The sequence below is a fragment of the Gymnoscopelus microlampas genome (genome assembly GCF_963454915.1).
Source record: "Gymnoscopelus microlampas genome assembly, chromosome: 13".
Classification (NCBI taxonomy): Eukaryota; Metazoa; Chordata; class Actinopteri; order Myctophiformes; family Myctophidae; genus Gymnoscopelus; species Gymnoscopelus microlampas.
In genome coordinates, this window is record NC_139950.1 from 3,139,372 (window position 1) to 3,153,355 (window position 13,984).

General features: G+C 41.4%; 1 protein-coding gene across 1 annotated transcript; it reads left to right on the forward strand.

Annotated features, from left to right (window-relative positions):
• Positions 1–4,821: 4,821 nt before the first annotated feature.
• Positions 4,822–13,627, forward strand: LOC311058131 (uncharacterized protein; the record flags this gene model as incomplete). Its single annotated transcript, XM_084075441.1, has 27 exons — positions 4,822–5,524; positions 6,048–6,112; positions 6,225–6,287; positions 6,743–6,790; positions 6,977–7,024; positions 7,206–7,268; positions 7,402–7,452; positions 7,568–7,633; positions 7,720–7,785; positions 7,877–7,936; positions 8,095–8,142; positions 8,268–8,327; positions 8,411–8,458; positions 8,564–8,605; positions 8,703–8,738; positions 8,851–8,919; positions 9,010–9,057; positions 9,147–9,188; positions 9,292–9,327; positions 9,599–9,646; positions 9,736–9,777; positions 9,987–10,034; positions 10,123–10,203; positions 10,283–10,330; positions 10,507–10,545; positions 10,646–10,815; positions 13,523–13,627. Exons 1-27 carry the CDS (start codon positions 5,328–5,330, stop codon positions 13,625–13,627), a joined length of 1,737 nt encoding a protein of 578 aa, XP_083931567.1. The 5' UTR covers positions 4,822–5,327.
• Between the last annotated feature and the right edge of the window lie 357 nt (positions 13,628–13,984).

The window sequence follows — 13,984 nt, forward strand, 5'->3', positions numbered from 1 at the left end:
AATCGGTCTATAATGTAGACCGAATTTAGCCGACTGAATTTAAAGCATTATTCCATAAATATTGATTAAAAAAACAATTGTAAGTTGCATAACTGATCTCCAATTATTGGACAAAAACTATTTGAATAGCCATTGATCATTATACAGTATAGTTTAAATTTAGCCAAGATTTAGACGTTTAAATCAAAACCATATATAAACGTCTACAGTTAGACCAGTTTTAAACCATGACATTTATTTTATTTTTTAGACATGTTTTTGAAAAAGGTTTGTATCAGGACGCTAACAGTATGTTTAGAAGTGATAATATCTCACTATTATCGCTTAAATAATGGCAGTTTGCATTAATAATTATGATAGGCCAGTAATGCAATTAGTCCTTTAAAATATATTTCTATAACGGCATGTTCGCACTATTTGCGGTCGAGGACAGCCTAAATCAAAATAAACTCGACGTGACTGCACACTGCATCATTTTATGAGGAAAAAGCTATGAACGGAAAATATAACTATGTGCAGTGCCCAACACCAGCAGTAGGGTGCAGCACCGTTATCTCGGTCCAGCGTTGCCAGATTTTGCGAGAGAAATAAGCAGCCAGGTCTATGAAAACAAGGCCAAAGCAAGCAACTGTAGGCCACATGAGAGATATCTCATATATTATTTATTTATTTATATATATACGATCTACAAGCTCACAACGGGTCTTCATAGAAAAACTTCATAGAAAAACAAGCCCAAACTAGCGTATAAGAAGCAGACATTACAACACTACTACCGGAAGTTGTAATCTACTGCACACATTACACCCGCGGTCGGTTCGAAGGTTTGTTTGTTGGAGGAGACTGAGCGTCGAGCAAAATTGAGAGAAGAGAAGTGAAGAGAAGAGAAGTGAGAAGAGAATCAAATAAAATCAAGTTACAACATATAACCTTTGAATTCAGGTGAGTGCAAAAATATATGTTATTGAACAGATGTTTAGTCTTGCATTGTTTGGCCATATTATCACCGTCCAGCACCAGTTAGCGTTAGCTTACTTTTAATTAGCTTACAAGCTAGTTTCAGCTTGGGGCTGCAATAACATGGCTTGCTATCGACTGCACGACTTATCGATTCGAAGAAATGCCCTTCTGACACAAACCTTTAGGTCAAATGGGTCGCTTCGCGAACGTTAAGCGTTAATGAAGCATGATTGGATGTGCTACACAAACGCAGTTAGCCCTGTCGACGCGTTGTGGCCCTTTTCAAGATGTTTTGGCCATTATCTCTCGAACAGAAGGTCCAATCTGCTCAATTTAAAGCTGGTTGGATGCGTGACTTTGAGGATATTAGGTTACATAATTACTAATGTTGGGGTTTCGGCTCCAAAGTATGTTAATTGACTGGGCTGGCCCATTTAGGGCAGGGCCTTAATGTGTAGGCCCGTTGAGAACTCTATACTTAAGTACATGTATTTAGTTAGTCTCCACCAGTGAGTGCACCACTGCCCTTTATAGTAGGAGATAACTAAAATGGATACATATTGTAATTGTACTTCTATTCCACTACAATTATTTGAAAACTTATGTTACAAGTTACTTTGTAGAGATTGATTATTATTACAAAACATACATTTACCTCTTAAGCCATATATACATTTAGACCATTTGAAAATGGCTGATCTGCAAGCTCACAGTATCAATACTGCATCGTAAAAACACTTTGTTAGATGTAGAAGTCCTGTATTCAAAATTGACTTCAGTAAAAGTACAAAATGATTGGCAAAAAAATGTACTTCTATTATCAAAATTAAAGGTAGTCATTGGGAAGAATGTCTCATTTCAATAGTTAAAAAAAAAATAGCAGATATACAAGTTCAGCAACAGCTTGTAGATATGTTATTTTCAAATTATATTTTTTTACATTATAAAACTGAAATCGGACATTCTGCATAATGAGTAATTTATACTTTTGGTAATTGAAATACATTTTGATACCAATAATTTACTCAGGTAAAGATTTAATTCTGGACCTTTCCTTGTAACTGAGTATTTCTACACTGTGCAGTATTGATACTTTTGCCTAAGTGAAAAGAAAAAATGTACTTTTTCCACTACTGGTGCCACATTATGACTTGTAGATCAGCTACTTTAGGTACTATTACCTTTCTTAAAACTTATTGTTAATACTTTGTGTAAATTGTGTAAAAATAAAAATCATGCATTGATGCAATGACATTTAAAGATAAATTACTCCTACATTTTTAGTTTCTATTAATTTAATATTTTTAAAAAACATGACCATTGGAATGCTTAAATGTAGGGTATTTTTGGGGGGATTAAAAAGGTTTGAAGAACTATATATTGTGATAGTAATCATTTCTACAGAGCGTTTGTTCGGTCACAGGGGTCTCTCCAGCTCTTTAGTAAACAGAATATACTACATTATCAGGTTGATGACCACATTTGAGCCAATCAGGAGAGAGCACTGAAAATGCATTTTCTGTTTAATAAAGAGCTGGAGAAATATAGGAGACTGCTTTTACTGAACAAACACTCTATAGCAATGAGTACTATCATAATATAAAGCTATTTAACCCTTATGTCATACTGCTCATGCATTTATTTTGATGGCACCCTCCCTGCCTCCGCTTTGCTTAGCCCTAGCCCATGATATGAGTATAATTATGTGGCTATTCAATACTTGATCCTTAACTACAGAGTCTACTGATAAGCCACATAAAGGCTTACAAGTAATTCAAAAATTATGTCTAAAAATGGTTCAATAATAAATTATGATTATCATGTAGTGTAGACTACATCGATGTTGACCTTCTGAAAATGTTGGTTATTTGGCAATCCATAGTCCGTGGCTCCATGTACATCAATTGCTGCATCAATGCAGTGCGGCATGGTGCCGTTCAGTCTGTGGCACTGCTTGGGTGTTGTGGAAGTGTAGATCTGCTGTATACAACAATTTAGAAATGAGTGCCAGACGCATTTTATTGCAAGCTATTGAATGGTAAAAGTATTAGTGTTCTTATTTTATTTATTTTTTTATTGTGTATTGATTGCCAATTAATTGTGAATAAGGCTATATTTATTTTATCCATTGTGTGGTACAACTTGAGTGCAACTAAAAGCAGTAGATCTATAAATCACAATTTGGTATCTGTAATATTGTTTTCTTTTGTTTTATTTTGTTTTCAGCAACATTTATTATGGCCTCTAATTATTTGAAAGATTGGAGGAGAAAACGGACTAGGACGGGTGCCTTTTTAGAATTGTTTGACAGTGATGAAGACGTGACCGATTCACAGGAGACTGTTGAAGCACAGGATTTGGGCGGGACACAGGAGGAGGGTGGTGCAAGTCACTCTGGTACATCTTTTGGTCCAAGTATGGGTGAAGAGCTTGATAGAAACAATGACTATGGTTATAGAGAGTACCCAGATACAAGTGACGAAGAAACCGAGCTTGTTGATCTAGAATCACAAACCGAAGAGGAACAGTTGAGTCTAAGACAGGATGTGGCATCTTGGGCCACAGCCACAAAGCAGACCCACAGCAGTGTAAATACGATGCTAGCGATCCTCCGCAAACATGGCCACAATTTGCCCAAAGATGTCCATACACTTTTGCACACTCCACGTTTTGTAGACCGCAGTAAGAAATGTGGTGGTGACTACATTTATTATGGACTTGAGTCAGGCATCCGCAAGTACCTGGAGCAATGCCCAAGTTACCCAGGAGCAGTCATGTTGGACATAAATATTGATGGTGTTCCCCTGTTCAAATCCAGTCAGAAACAATTTTGGCCAATTTTGGCCAAATTTCACAAATCTGACCCTTTTCTTGTGGCTCTATTTTGTGGGAGTAAAAAACCGGAACCAGTAGAGGAGTATCTACAGGATTTTGTGCAGGAGTTAGTAGACCTTCAGGAAAAAGGCATTGAGAATGAAGGGGTCCAGTTGGAGGTCAAGATCAACGCTTTCATCTGTGACTCTCCTGCAAGAGCTTTTGTCAAGTGCATCAAAGGCCACAATCATGCATGCGAACGCTGTGAAGCTTTGGCCGTCCGGGTGGACAGCAGGATGGTCTACACAAACCATGCTACTTGTGAAAGAAGAACGGATGACAAATTTCGAAAGGTTGAATACACAGTCCACCAAAAAAAAGCTACACCCCTCATTACAGCTGGAATTGGGTGTGTCAGCCAGTTTGTGTTGGACTACATGCATGTGGTTTGCCTTGGTGTCGTAAAGAGGCTTCTGACTTTTCTCATTCAAGGTCCTGCTGAGTGCAGACTGCCCAAAAGAGCAAGAGACGAACTGTCCAGCAGATTAATGGCACTCAGAGGACAAATGCCCTCAGAATTTGCCAGGCAACCAAGGTCGCTAGTAGATCTCGATCGGTGGAAAGCCACAGAATTCCGGCAGTTCCTACTCTACACAGGTCCAGTTGTGCTGAAAGACATACTGTCAGATGACCAGTATCACCACTTCTTGTGTCTGACAGTAGGTATGTCTATCATGCTTGAGTCTGATCAGGAGCAGAGAGAAGCATATCTGGAGTACTCCAGGGAACTACTGAAGCACTTTGTGGAGAACTCTGCTGAGTTTTATGGGAAAACCTTTTGCGTGTACAACATCCACAGCCTGCAGCACTTGCATGAAGACGTGGTGGGTTTAAAATGCTCCTTGAACGAGATTTCAGCATTCCCTTTTGGGAACCATTTGCAGTCCATCAAGAGAATGGTTCGAAATGGCCAAAATCCAATTGCACAGGTCACAAAGAGAATTGTGGAACAGGAGCAGGCAAAGTCAACCCAAAAATCGTCTCTCAAGAGGTACTATGTCTCAGCAAAAACCAGAGACAGTTGCTTCATCCTTGAAGACGAGATTGCGTTTGTGAGGGAGAAGAGGAGTGATGGCAAGCTGGTGGCTGATGTCATTACACTGGATGATGCCAATGATCTGTTTGACAAACCATGCAAGTCCAAGATCTTCAACATTGCATACGTGGACAGACAAATGGATCAAGCACATCGACGACTACTTGATAAAAAACAAGTGTTAAGGAAGGCTGTTTGCCTTCCACATTCTGAGGGATTTGCCATCTTTCCACTTCTACACAACATGGACTAAATGGCCATTTGTGAAGTAAATGAACTATTAAAGCAGCACTATGTTACTTGTAAAATTGGGCTCTAGCAGTGACTATCACCCACTTAACAACACAGCAGAACTTAACGGCAGCAAAAGGCTCAGAGATTAGGTAAATGGCACAGTCACCCATTCCGGCGTAATACCCATGGACAAAAAGTAGCGGAAATCAATGAGCCTGCACCGATGGCAAGGGGTCTAGTAGCTGATGAACACATCGGTCAACCACCCCAGCAGTGCACCGGAACATTATTGGCACATAACAGAGGCTATGTGGCTACATCAAAGAGCCCAGCAGACACGCACCTTCTTGGCAATGCAGAGACTAAACTGGAAGCCCACCTGCAAACACTGTCTGTTAAAGCAGTAAGAGCAAAACAGAGGTATGACATCGCCGAAGCCGTTCTCCAAAAATGTAATCACGTCAAAGTACTAACGACATATTATGCGTAAAGAAGTGATTGTCATACAACATTGCAATCTAACAAATGTGAAGAAGCACCCTGTAAATGGCTTCACTACCATTTCACAGATGAAAAATATTCCAACAAGGAGCACACTGTGAAATGTCATCAATTGCAATGACAAGAGTGACTGAATCTCAAAGAAAGTTCAGTAATGCCCCTTTTCTTGGCTGGGCCTGTACAGCAATCAACCACAATTTCAATATATGGCATAGAATGTATATATTTATACATTTGTAGCCTATCTAGCAGATGTAGTGGGCCACAATGTAGTGTGTGCACAATCCGCATTGTTTCATAATGCACATTTTCAGCCTGTCTAGTGAAATGTGTTCAATGACCACCGCTCGTATGTTTACTATTGCATACAATTTTTCTTATTTTTTCTGATAGATAAATAATGAATGATGAACATAGATTAATTACATTTTTCAATTTGCAGAATGGCGTCACAGCGGAAAACCACCCGCATCATCAAAAAGAAAACCTACCCTGATTGTATAGAAGGTAATCGGCTGTTATATTTATTTGTTTGACATTACACATAACGTACACATTCCCATTACTATTTTTTAAATGTATTATATTGACAATCTATGTACATGTCATCGGTTTCTAGGTCCCATATATCCATCACCACCTAAACAGGTGCGCAAGAGGTTGACTGCAGTGGCCACAACAGGTAATTTGAAATAGTACACATACAGTACATAGATAAAGAAATTGAATGTGTTTTAACAAAAAGGCCACCGAAAATGTCCAACTGTAACTTGGCCTCGAAACCAAAAAAATCTGCCATTGGAAAATAAATTGTCCTCACCAGATTTGGTCTGACACCGCTCAGTTGTGATTGGATTTCACTCCCTCCAAATTAGTGAGGGACCAATCTGTATATAAATTTGGGGCGTGTTTATCAACAGGCTTTTTGGAAATGCAGGTTCCACACAGATTCAAGCAGTGACATTAGTCTGGCCTCGTCAGGCTAACTATAACTGCCCATATATGCATTTTGGTCTGTAGTTACTAAACAACTCTAACGAATGAATCGTGTATATGTGTAGTGGTTAAATTGAGTTCAGCCGTGAGCAAATAATATGACATGTTTGGAGTAATGTGAGCAATTTATATATTTTTTAGCCCTTATCACCACCCAACCATCACAGCCCACCAAATCCTCCACTACAGGTAATTATTAATGCGAATACATTGTTTTACATGAACAAATGTAAATGGCCATACAGATTTTTGTCTGTAGTTACTAAACAACTATAATGGATTTATTGTGTATATGTGTAATGTTTAATATTAGTTTAGACTTGAGCAAATATTATGACCTGTTTGGGGTAATGTGACCAATTTCTATTTTTTAAGCCCTTGTCCACACCCAACCATCAAAACCCACAAAATCCACCGCCACAGGTAATTATCTATGTTAACATTTTTTTTTTTTATCCAACTGTACCTGGCCATGAAGACAATTTATCTCAATAGCTACTGTTTGTCCCACCCCTATTCAGACGATATTGTTCACCTTTCCTTGAGTTGGGGATTTTTCTTATTTGATTGTTTTTGTGTCAATGTACATGTCATCTGTTTATAGGTCCCAAATATCCATTACCACCTAAACGGATGCGGAAGGGGTTGACTACAGTGGCCAAAACAGGTAATTTGAAATATTAGATGTACACAGATAAAATTGAATGTGTTTGAACAATAAAAATAAAAAACTCTTCTGGGTGCGGGCCTAGCATTGTCAATCTACTGACTTTTATCACATTTTTTAAATCTTGTTATAGGTCCAGTACCTGCCAAAGGTAGAGGAAACATCAACCCCCCCTTGATTCCATGTGAGTAATCTGAGTATGGCCATATCTAATTTAAAAATGGCCTTTTATGATTAAAAGTAAATAATGAAAATGTATACAATATATATTGAAAAGAATGTTATTGTTTTACACACAGACAACCCATTATCGATGGATCTTTTTGAAAAGGACGACTCAGAGACTTTTGTGGACATGTCTAAATGTAAGGCTAATTTCAATTGTCGACTTCTGATTTTCAATCTTTTTGTTTTGTAAAATGTTTTTTTTTTCCCCCCAAATTTATACTAGCATGGCAGCAATCACCTCAGGACACACATGAGTCCTCAGGACTAACAGGAGTCACACAGCTCTCAAGTGAGTTTGTAATCTTGTCCTTTCTAGTTTTTAGGTAAACTCATTTGAGTTAATTAAAACAATAAACATCTGCAATAATTATCCTTCCCAGGTGAATCGCTGCTCACTCCAAAAACAGTGCTGACGGCGCCTCGCCACAGCTCCACACCAGGTATATACTTCAATTTTATGTTAATTGATTTCAAACCATACCCCTTAAGCCCGAATGGTGATTAGATATTGTAGCTGTAAATTTCAGCATGTATAAGTATTTATGTGCAAATATAATCTCAAATATTTTTATGTTCTCCACTATGTTTTCTATATTAGGCCATGACAACACACCTGTGTTGTGCAGGAGAGGAAGAAGTCCACAAGGTACCTAAATGGAATGGTTAATGTTTTATATGTCAGTGATTTCAGTTTTGACTTGATTTGTTAGTTCTTTACCCGGCTGTAAAACATATCATACATGACTAATGGTGTAATTTCTCTCCCAGCAGATAATCCAAGGCACACACCACTGGTCCGGGCACCAGTGAAAACCAGAGGCAGGACACAAGGTATACATTTTGATACATATAGCAATGGTCTCAATGGTGCCGGTGTAAGTTAGTTAAACATTCATTTTACTATCCCCCAACAGTGGATACTGCAGTCAGTCCGGTCCGCACCAGAGGCAGGACTCCCGAAGGTACATATTAATTCACTCTAGTGTTTACAATAGTAGTGTTGTTTACAGTAGTATGGGTGTAAATAATATATGCTTACACCCATACTACTGTATGCCCCCCCACAGTTAGACGCAGTCCAGTACTGACTCGAGCCAGGACCCCGCAAGGTAAATTATATTGATTATAGCAGAGATCACAATGGTGACTGTTAATAAGAAATTTAATTGCCTTTTCTCACCAACCCCCCCCCCCCCAAAAAAACAGTTAAACGTGGAGGTAGAAGAGCTGTAACCCCACAAGGTAATTTATAAGTACAGCGTGGATCACAAGGGTGATTGTGAAGTGTGTCTTATATCATACATGACTAATGGTTTGAGTAAGATGTGTAATTTCTATGCCTTTTCTCTCCCAGCAGATAATCGATGGCACACACCACCACCACAAATTAGGGCACCAGTCCAAATCAGAGGGAGGACACAAGGTATACATTTTGATAAGTATAGCAATGGTCACAATGGTGCCGGTGTAAGTTTGTAAAAAAAATAATTTTACTATCCCCCACCCCCAACAGTGGACACTGACAAGACTCCGGTCCGCACCAGAGGCCGGACTCCCGAGGGTACATTTTTATTCACTCTACTGATTTATAGTAGTATGGGTGTAAGTAATATATACTTACACCCATACTACTGTGTGCCCCCTAAACAGTTCGACGCAGTCCAGTGCAGACCAAGGCCAGGACCCCACAAGGTAAGTTTGAAAGATTATAGCAGTGATCACAATGTTGACTGTGTTAATAAGAAATGTAATTGCCTTTTCTCACCAACCCCCCCCCCCCCCAAAAAAAAAACAGTTAAACGTGGAGGTAGAAGAGCTGTAACCCCACAAGGTAATTTCTAAGTACAGCGTGGATCACAAGGGTGATTGTGAAGTGTGTCTTATATCATACATGACTAATGGTTTGAGTAAGATGTGTAATTTCCATGCCTTTTCTCTCCCAGCAGATAATCGATTGCACACACCACCACCACAAATTAGGGCACCAGTCCAAATCAGAGGGAGGACACAAGGTATACATTTTGATAAGTATAGCAATGGTCACAATGGTGCCGGTGTAAGTTTGTAAAAAAAATAATTGTACTATCCCCCACCCCCAACAGTGGACACTGACAAGACTCCGGTCCGCACCAGAGGCCGGACTCCCGAGGGTACATTTTGATTCACTCTACTGATTTATAGTAGTATGGGTGTAAGTAATATATACTTACACCCATACTACTGTGTGCCCCCTAAACAGTTCGACGCAGTCCAGTGCAGACCAAGGCCAGGACCCCACAAGGTAAGTTTGAAAGATTATAGCAGTGATCACAATGTTGACTGTGTAAATAAGACATTTAATTGACATTTAATTGTTTTCCACCCCAGTGGACCGTGGCTATAGTTTCAATCAAAGAAACAGGACTATCAAATATAGATTTGTATTTGCTCTAACAGTGATGACGATGGTTTAATTAAGATGTGCAATTTGATTTGTTTTGCCCTCAACAGGGCATCGCACTCCAAGTCGAAGGAGTCCAAGGCAAAGGACTCAACAAGGTAAAAAAGTAATTAGTTTCACATTGATATACAGTGTAACTGGTGACTTTGTAAGATGAGTTACTTCCTTTACCCCCTCCCCCAACAGAGACTCCTAGCCCTCTCTCAACAGAGACTCCTAGCCCACCAAATAGACCGTCAGTCTTCAGAAATGGCCAGACCCCACAAGGTACAGATTGACTATAGCAGTAATCTTTAATAGTGATGTCGCAAGTATGAAATGTAATTGGCTTGTCTTTCACCATCAGGAAAGCGTGTTGGAAGTAGAGGGCCAAAAAGTCCCAGGATTACAAAAGGTACATTTTTATCAAGTTTGGCAGTGATCTTGGGGGGAGAGAGGAAGATTTTGATCTTGGAAAACAATTAATTTTATGTATTGACAAGCCAAAAGTAAAGCAGCATCACATAGCCAGCCACACCAGACTCTCAACCTTTAATAAAACATTTATTGTTTCATTCTATAATTTAACAGCAAAGAAGAAGGTGTACGACTACCCTATGCCCGAGAAAAGTAAGAATGGAAGTATTTTAAGGTTTTAAAATAATTTGAGATAAAGTGGTCATATCTGTTAAGGCAAGTGTTTTGGTTAATATTTTGTTTTTTTACTCAGAGTTTCAGAAGGTCGTTGTGGAGACGCTGTTGGAGATCCTCGATGAATTGAGGACACTCAATAATCGGGGAGAAAGTGATGATGAGGGTGGAGCGTTGCCAATAGACGACGAGGAGGAGTTCAACCTCATGTCTAAGGAGCTGGAGAAGCAACGATTCCGACGTTCAATGGTAAATACAAAAAAGGATATGCTTTAAATAATTGGAATTCAAAACGCTTACATCAATGTTGATAATCTAACTATATAAATGGCGACCAACTTCCGCACCCTCGGTGTCCACACCCCACAGCTCTCTTATCGACTAAACAACGCACCGCCAGACCACATGTCGCCAACTGACTCGCCACGCCGGCCGCGCTGAATTTACGCCTCGCGTAGGGGACATCTCACTGCTCAATACACCTTTTCCACCGCGCAACATAATTAATTCCACTCACCAAATGTCGGACAAAACGGAAGGGGAGGCAGCTTCGTACCGTTTACCGTGCGCACGACCTCATCACCACAACAGCACGCAGCCGCTGCGGGGTTTTTTTCCTTTTTTTCCAAACTTTTTTTTTGGTCACCATTTTCTCCAGGCACCATTTCTGGTGTAACGTCGGCTGTTTCTTTTCACCAGCCAATCACCTTTCACGTTGCCACGTCCGTTGCCACGTCGCGCTGACGTACGCTAAACAAGCGCTGCCGTGCGCACAATGCAAACGAGCCCAAAGGCGCGCAAAAATCTGCCGACCATTGCTTAGACACAAAGTCAGACCTGGCAACGCAGCCTACGCCAATCATGTGTGAGAGATCTACAAGCTATGGGGCAGAGACGCCACCGTATCTTAGCAACAACTACAGCGCTCACTCTCATTGGTCGTGTCACGCTAAGAGCAGTCTCCAGACAATGGCATCGCAGACAGCTTGCTGTTACTGCTGTAGCCATCACAATTCACAGGCAGTTGCAGCACGACGGACAGGGCGCTGTGATAGCTGCCATGTCGCTAACGCTAACCTGGTTGTCATGCCTGCAGCGGCTGTGCAATCACTTTGTCAACAATGCACGTTCGTGTGGTGAATGTCTATATTGCTGCTCAGTTCGTCCATTGTAGATGGTGTATGTTTGTGTGTGTCTTCTGGAGACCTATGTAGCTCCACAGCAACTACAGTAACTAACGTAATGGCAGGACCGCCCCGTGCAACGCATGTTAGCCTGCATTATGGTCATGTAGTAATTTCAGATAATTTCGCTCCGATTACAGCAGTGTTTATCAACACTTTCACGCCGCCCCCCCCCCCAAAATACACGTACTTGATCTGGGACCCCCCCATTCTGTTTCACTCCGTTCCACAAGTAAATATTGTGAAAATAGCCGATCTACAAGCTCGAAACGCCTCACGTTCAGAGGCTTTGTAAGCTTGGAGATCGGCTATTTTCTACATGATTGCCTCTTTCTTACATTCTTTGCCAATGTGGCCCATGTTTTCATAGCATAGTTTATTGACTACTTCTGTTGCAGAAATGGCCATTTCCTTTACTTTCGGTTTTTCATTGTCTCCGCCAGGCCGAAAGGCATGGCGCAAGACGACGTTTCACCCCCTGTCCGTCCGTCTGTGATAGCTAATCTCTCACATCGTTGACTTGATCGCAGCAAAATAACAGCCCGATGTGGAGAGTCAGTGAGAGCTGGATAAACGACGTAAAATGTGTCAAAAGGAGTCTGTACGGCTGTCGATAAATGAACACATGACGTCGGTGGGAGAGCAGATATTGTGTCTTTTGGACAAACAGCAGCGTGGTGCTGATGTTTGTTGTGTGAAGCAGCTTAATGTCAGAGTGTTTGTGTTGGAGCGCCTCAGTGCGGCTGCAGAGTTCATGTGCAACCTCTTGCAGAGAGACACAGAGACACTAGAAACTCTGCTGGGGAAAAAAAAAACTGCTGGGCATTGACTTTCCTATGGACATTGATCTACACACTGCAGGTATATCTGCTACACACACAACATCAAACTACACACTGCACGTATGATGCAGCGTTTGCATTACAGCCAGCATGCCAGCGTAGTTCCCATATGGTTTCAAGGTGGGCTAAACCATATGGACCCCATGTCAGCAATGTCAGCGGCATCCACTTCAGTCCCAACTGCGATGCCCATGCAGGCTATAAGTAGCTTCTACCTGGCCCTTAGGTGGGCCCCAACTAGCCATGTTTATGTGGGACCAAGGCGGGTCCTAACTGGGTTTGCCCATGCAGGCTTTAACTGGGTTCTACCTGGGCCCTAGGTGTACCCTAACCAACCACAGTGCAGTGCCCATCGCTCCAATTGTTGTGACGTCAGGGCTCTCAATACTGCACATTGGTGGAGGAGGAGGGGCCGCAGGGCGACCGCACACATCGCTGAACCAATGGTAGCCCACGGATGTTTCCTCTGTGGATTTACAATCTGCCCCTCTATGCCACATATCATCCGCACTACAGGGTCTTCAGTGACCGAGCCACGGCCCCACTGACCCTCATGACGCTACGCCACTTAAACGTGCGGCAGCATGCGCTGGGTTGCCAGGTTTGCACAGCCTGCGCCAGAAACAAGCAACCACCTTCATGAAAAAAAAAAAAACACCGAAATGGTCCGCAATGTTCCAGGGGTGTCCCCGCGCGTCCCAACACTCCACAGGGGGTCAGTGGACCATCAGGGGGTCCGCGGACCCCCTGTGGACCCCCTGAAACATAAGAAATATTATTTCTTCAAATTTTTTCCTTTTTCAAAAAAACTTTTCCACAGTTTCACTCCGGCGATTTGGGTCCCCCTATATACACACGCCTGGGCCCCGTGCGCGGCTGGGGTTGAGGGGGGCGTAGCCCCCCGAAACTCTAGTTTGTAATATCATACAGATTTCAAAGCTGTCCCACATTGGGGGGTACGACGTGAGGGCATGTACAAGGAAGATCCTGGAAAGGTATGAATACAAATTGAAGTTTAATAACATGACACTGTAGAAAAAGAAATATAATGTGGGGGGGGGGGGGGTTCCAATGTGGTAGTCAGTGTATTATTGCTGTTCCATATACATTGTCTTCATTACAAGCTGCTAGCGCATGCTGTTGAGAATGTATCTGCTTTAAAAAAAAATCTGTTTCAGACTTTTCACCAATGGCCTGATGCGAAAATACAATATGTCCGGTGGTGGGCAGCAAAAAAAGAGGTCGTTCAAGAGCACAAACTTCTTTTCCCTCATCCAGGGTAAATAGAACAATTGTCTGTGCTAGTTCTTTGTTGATGCTTCTTCATGTTATAAATGTGTGACTGACATGATGACATACATTAACAAATGACAATTTGTCTGGACTATATGT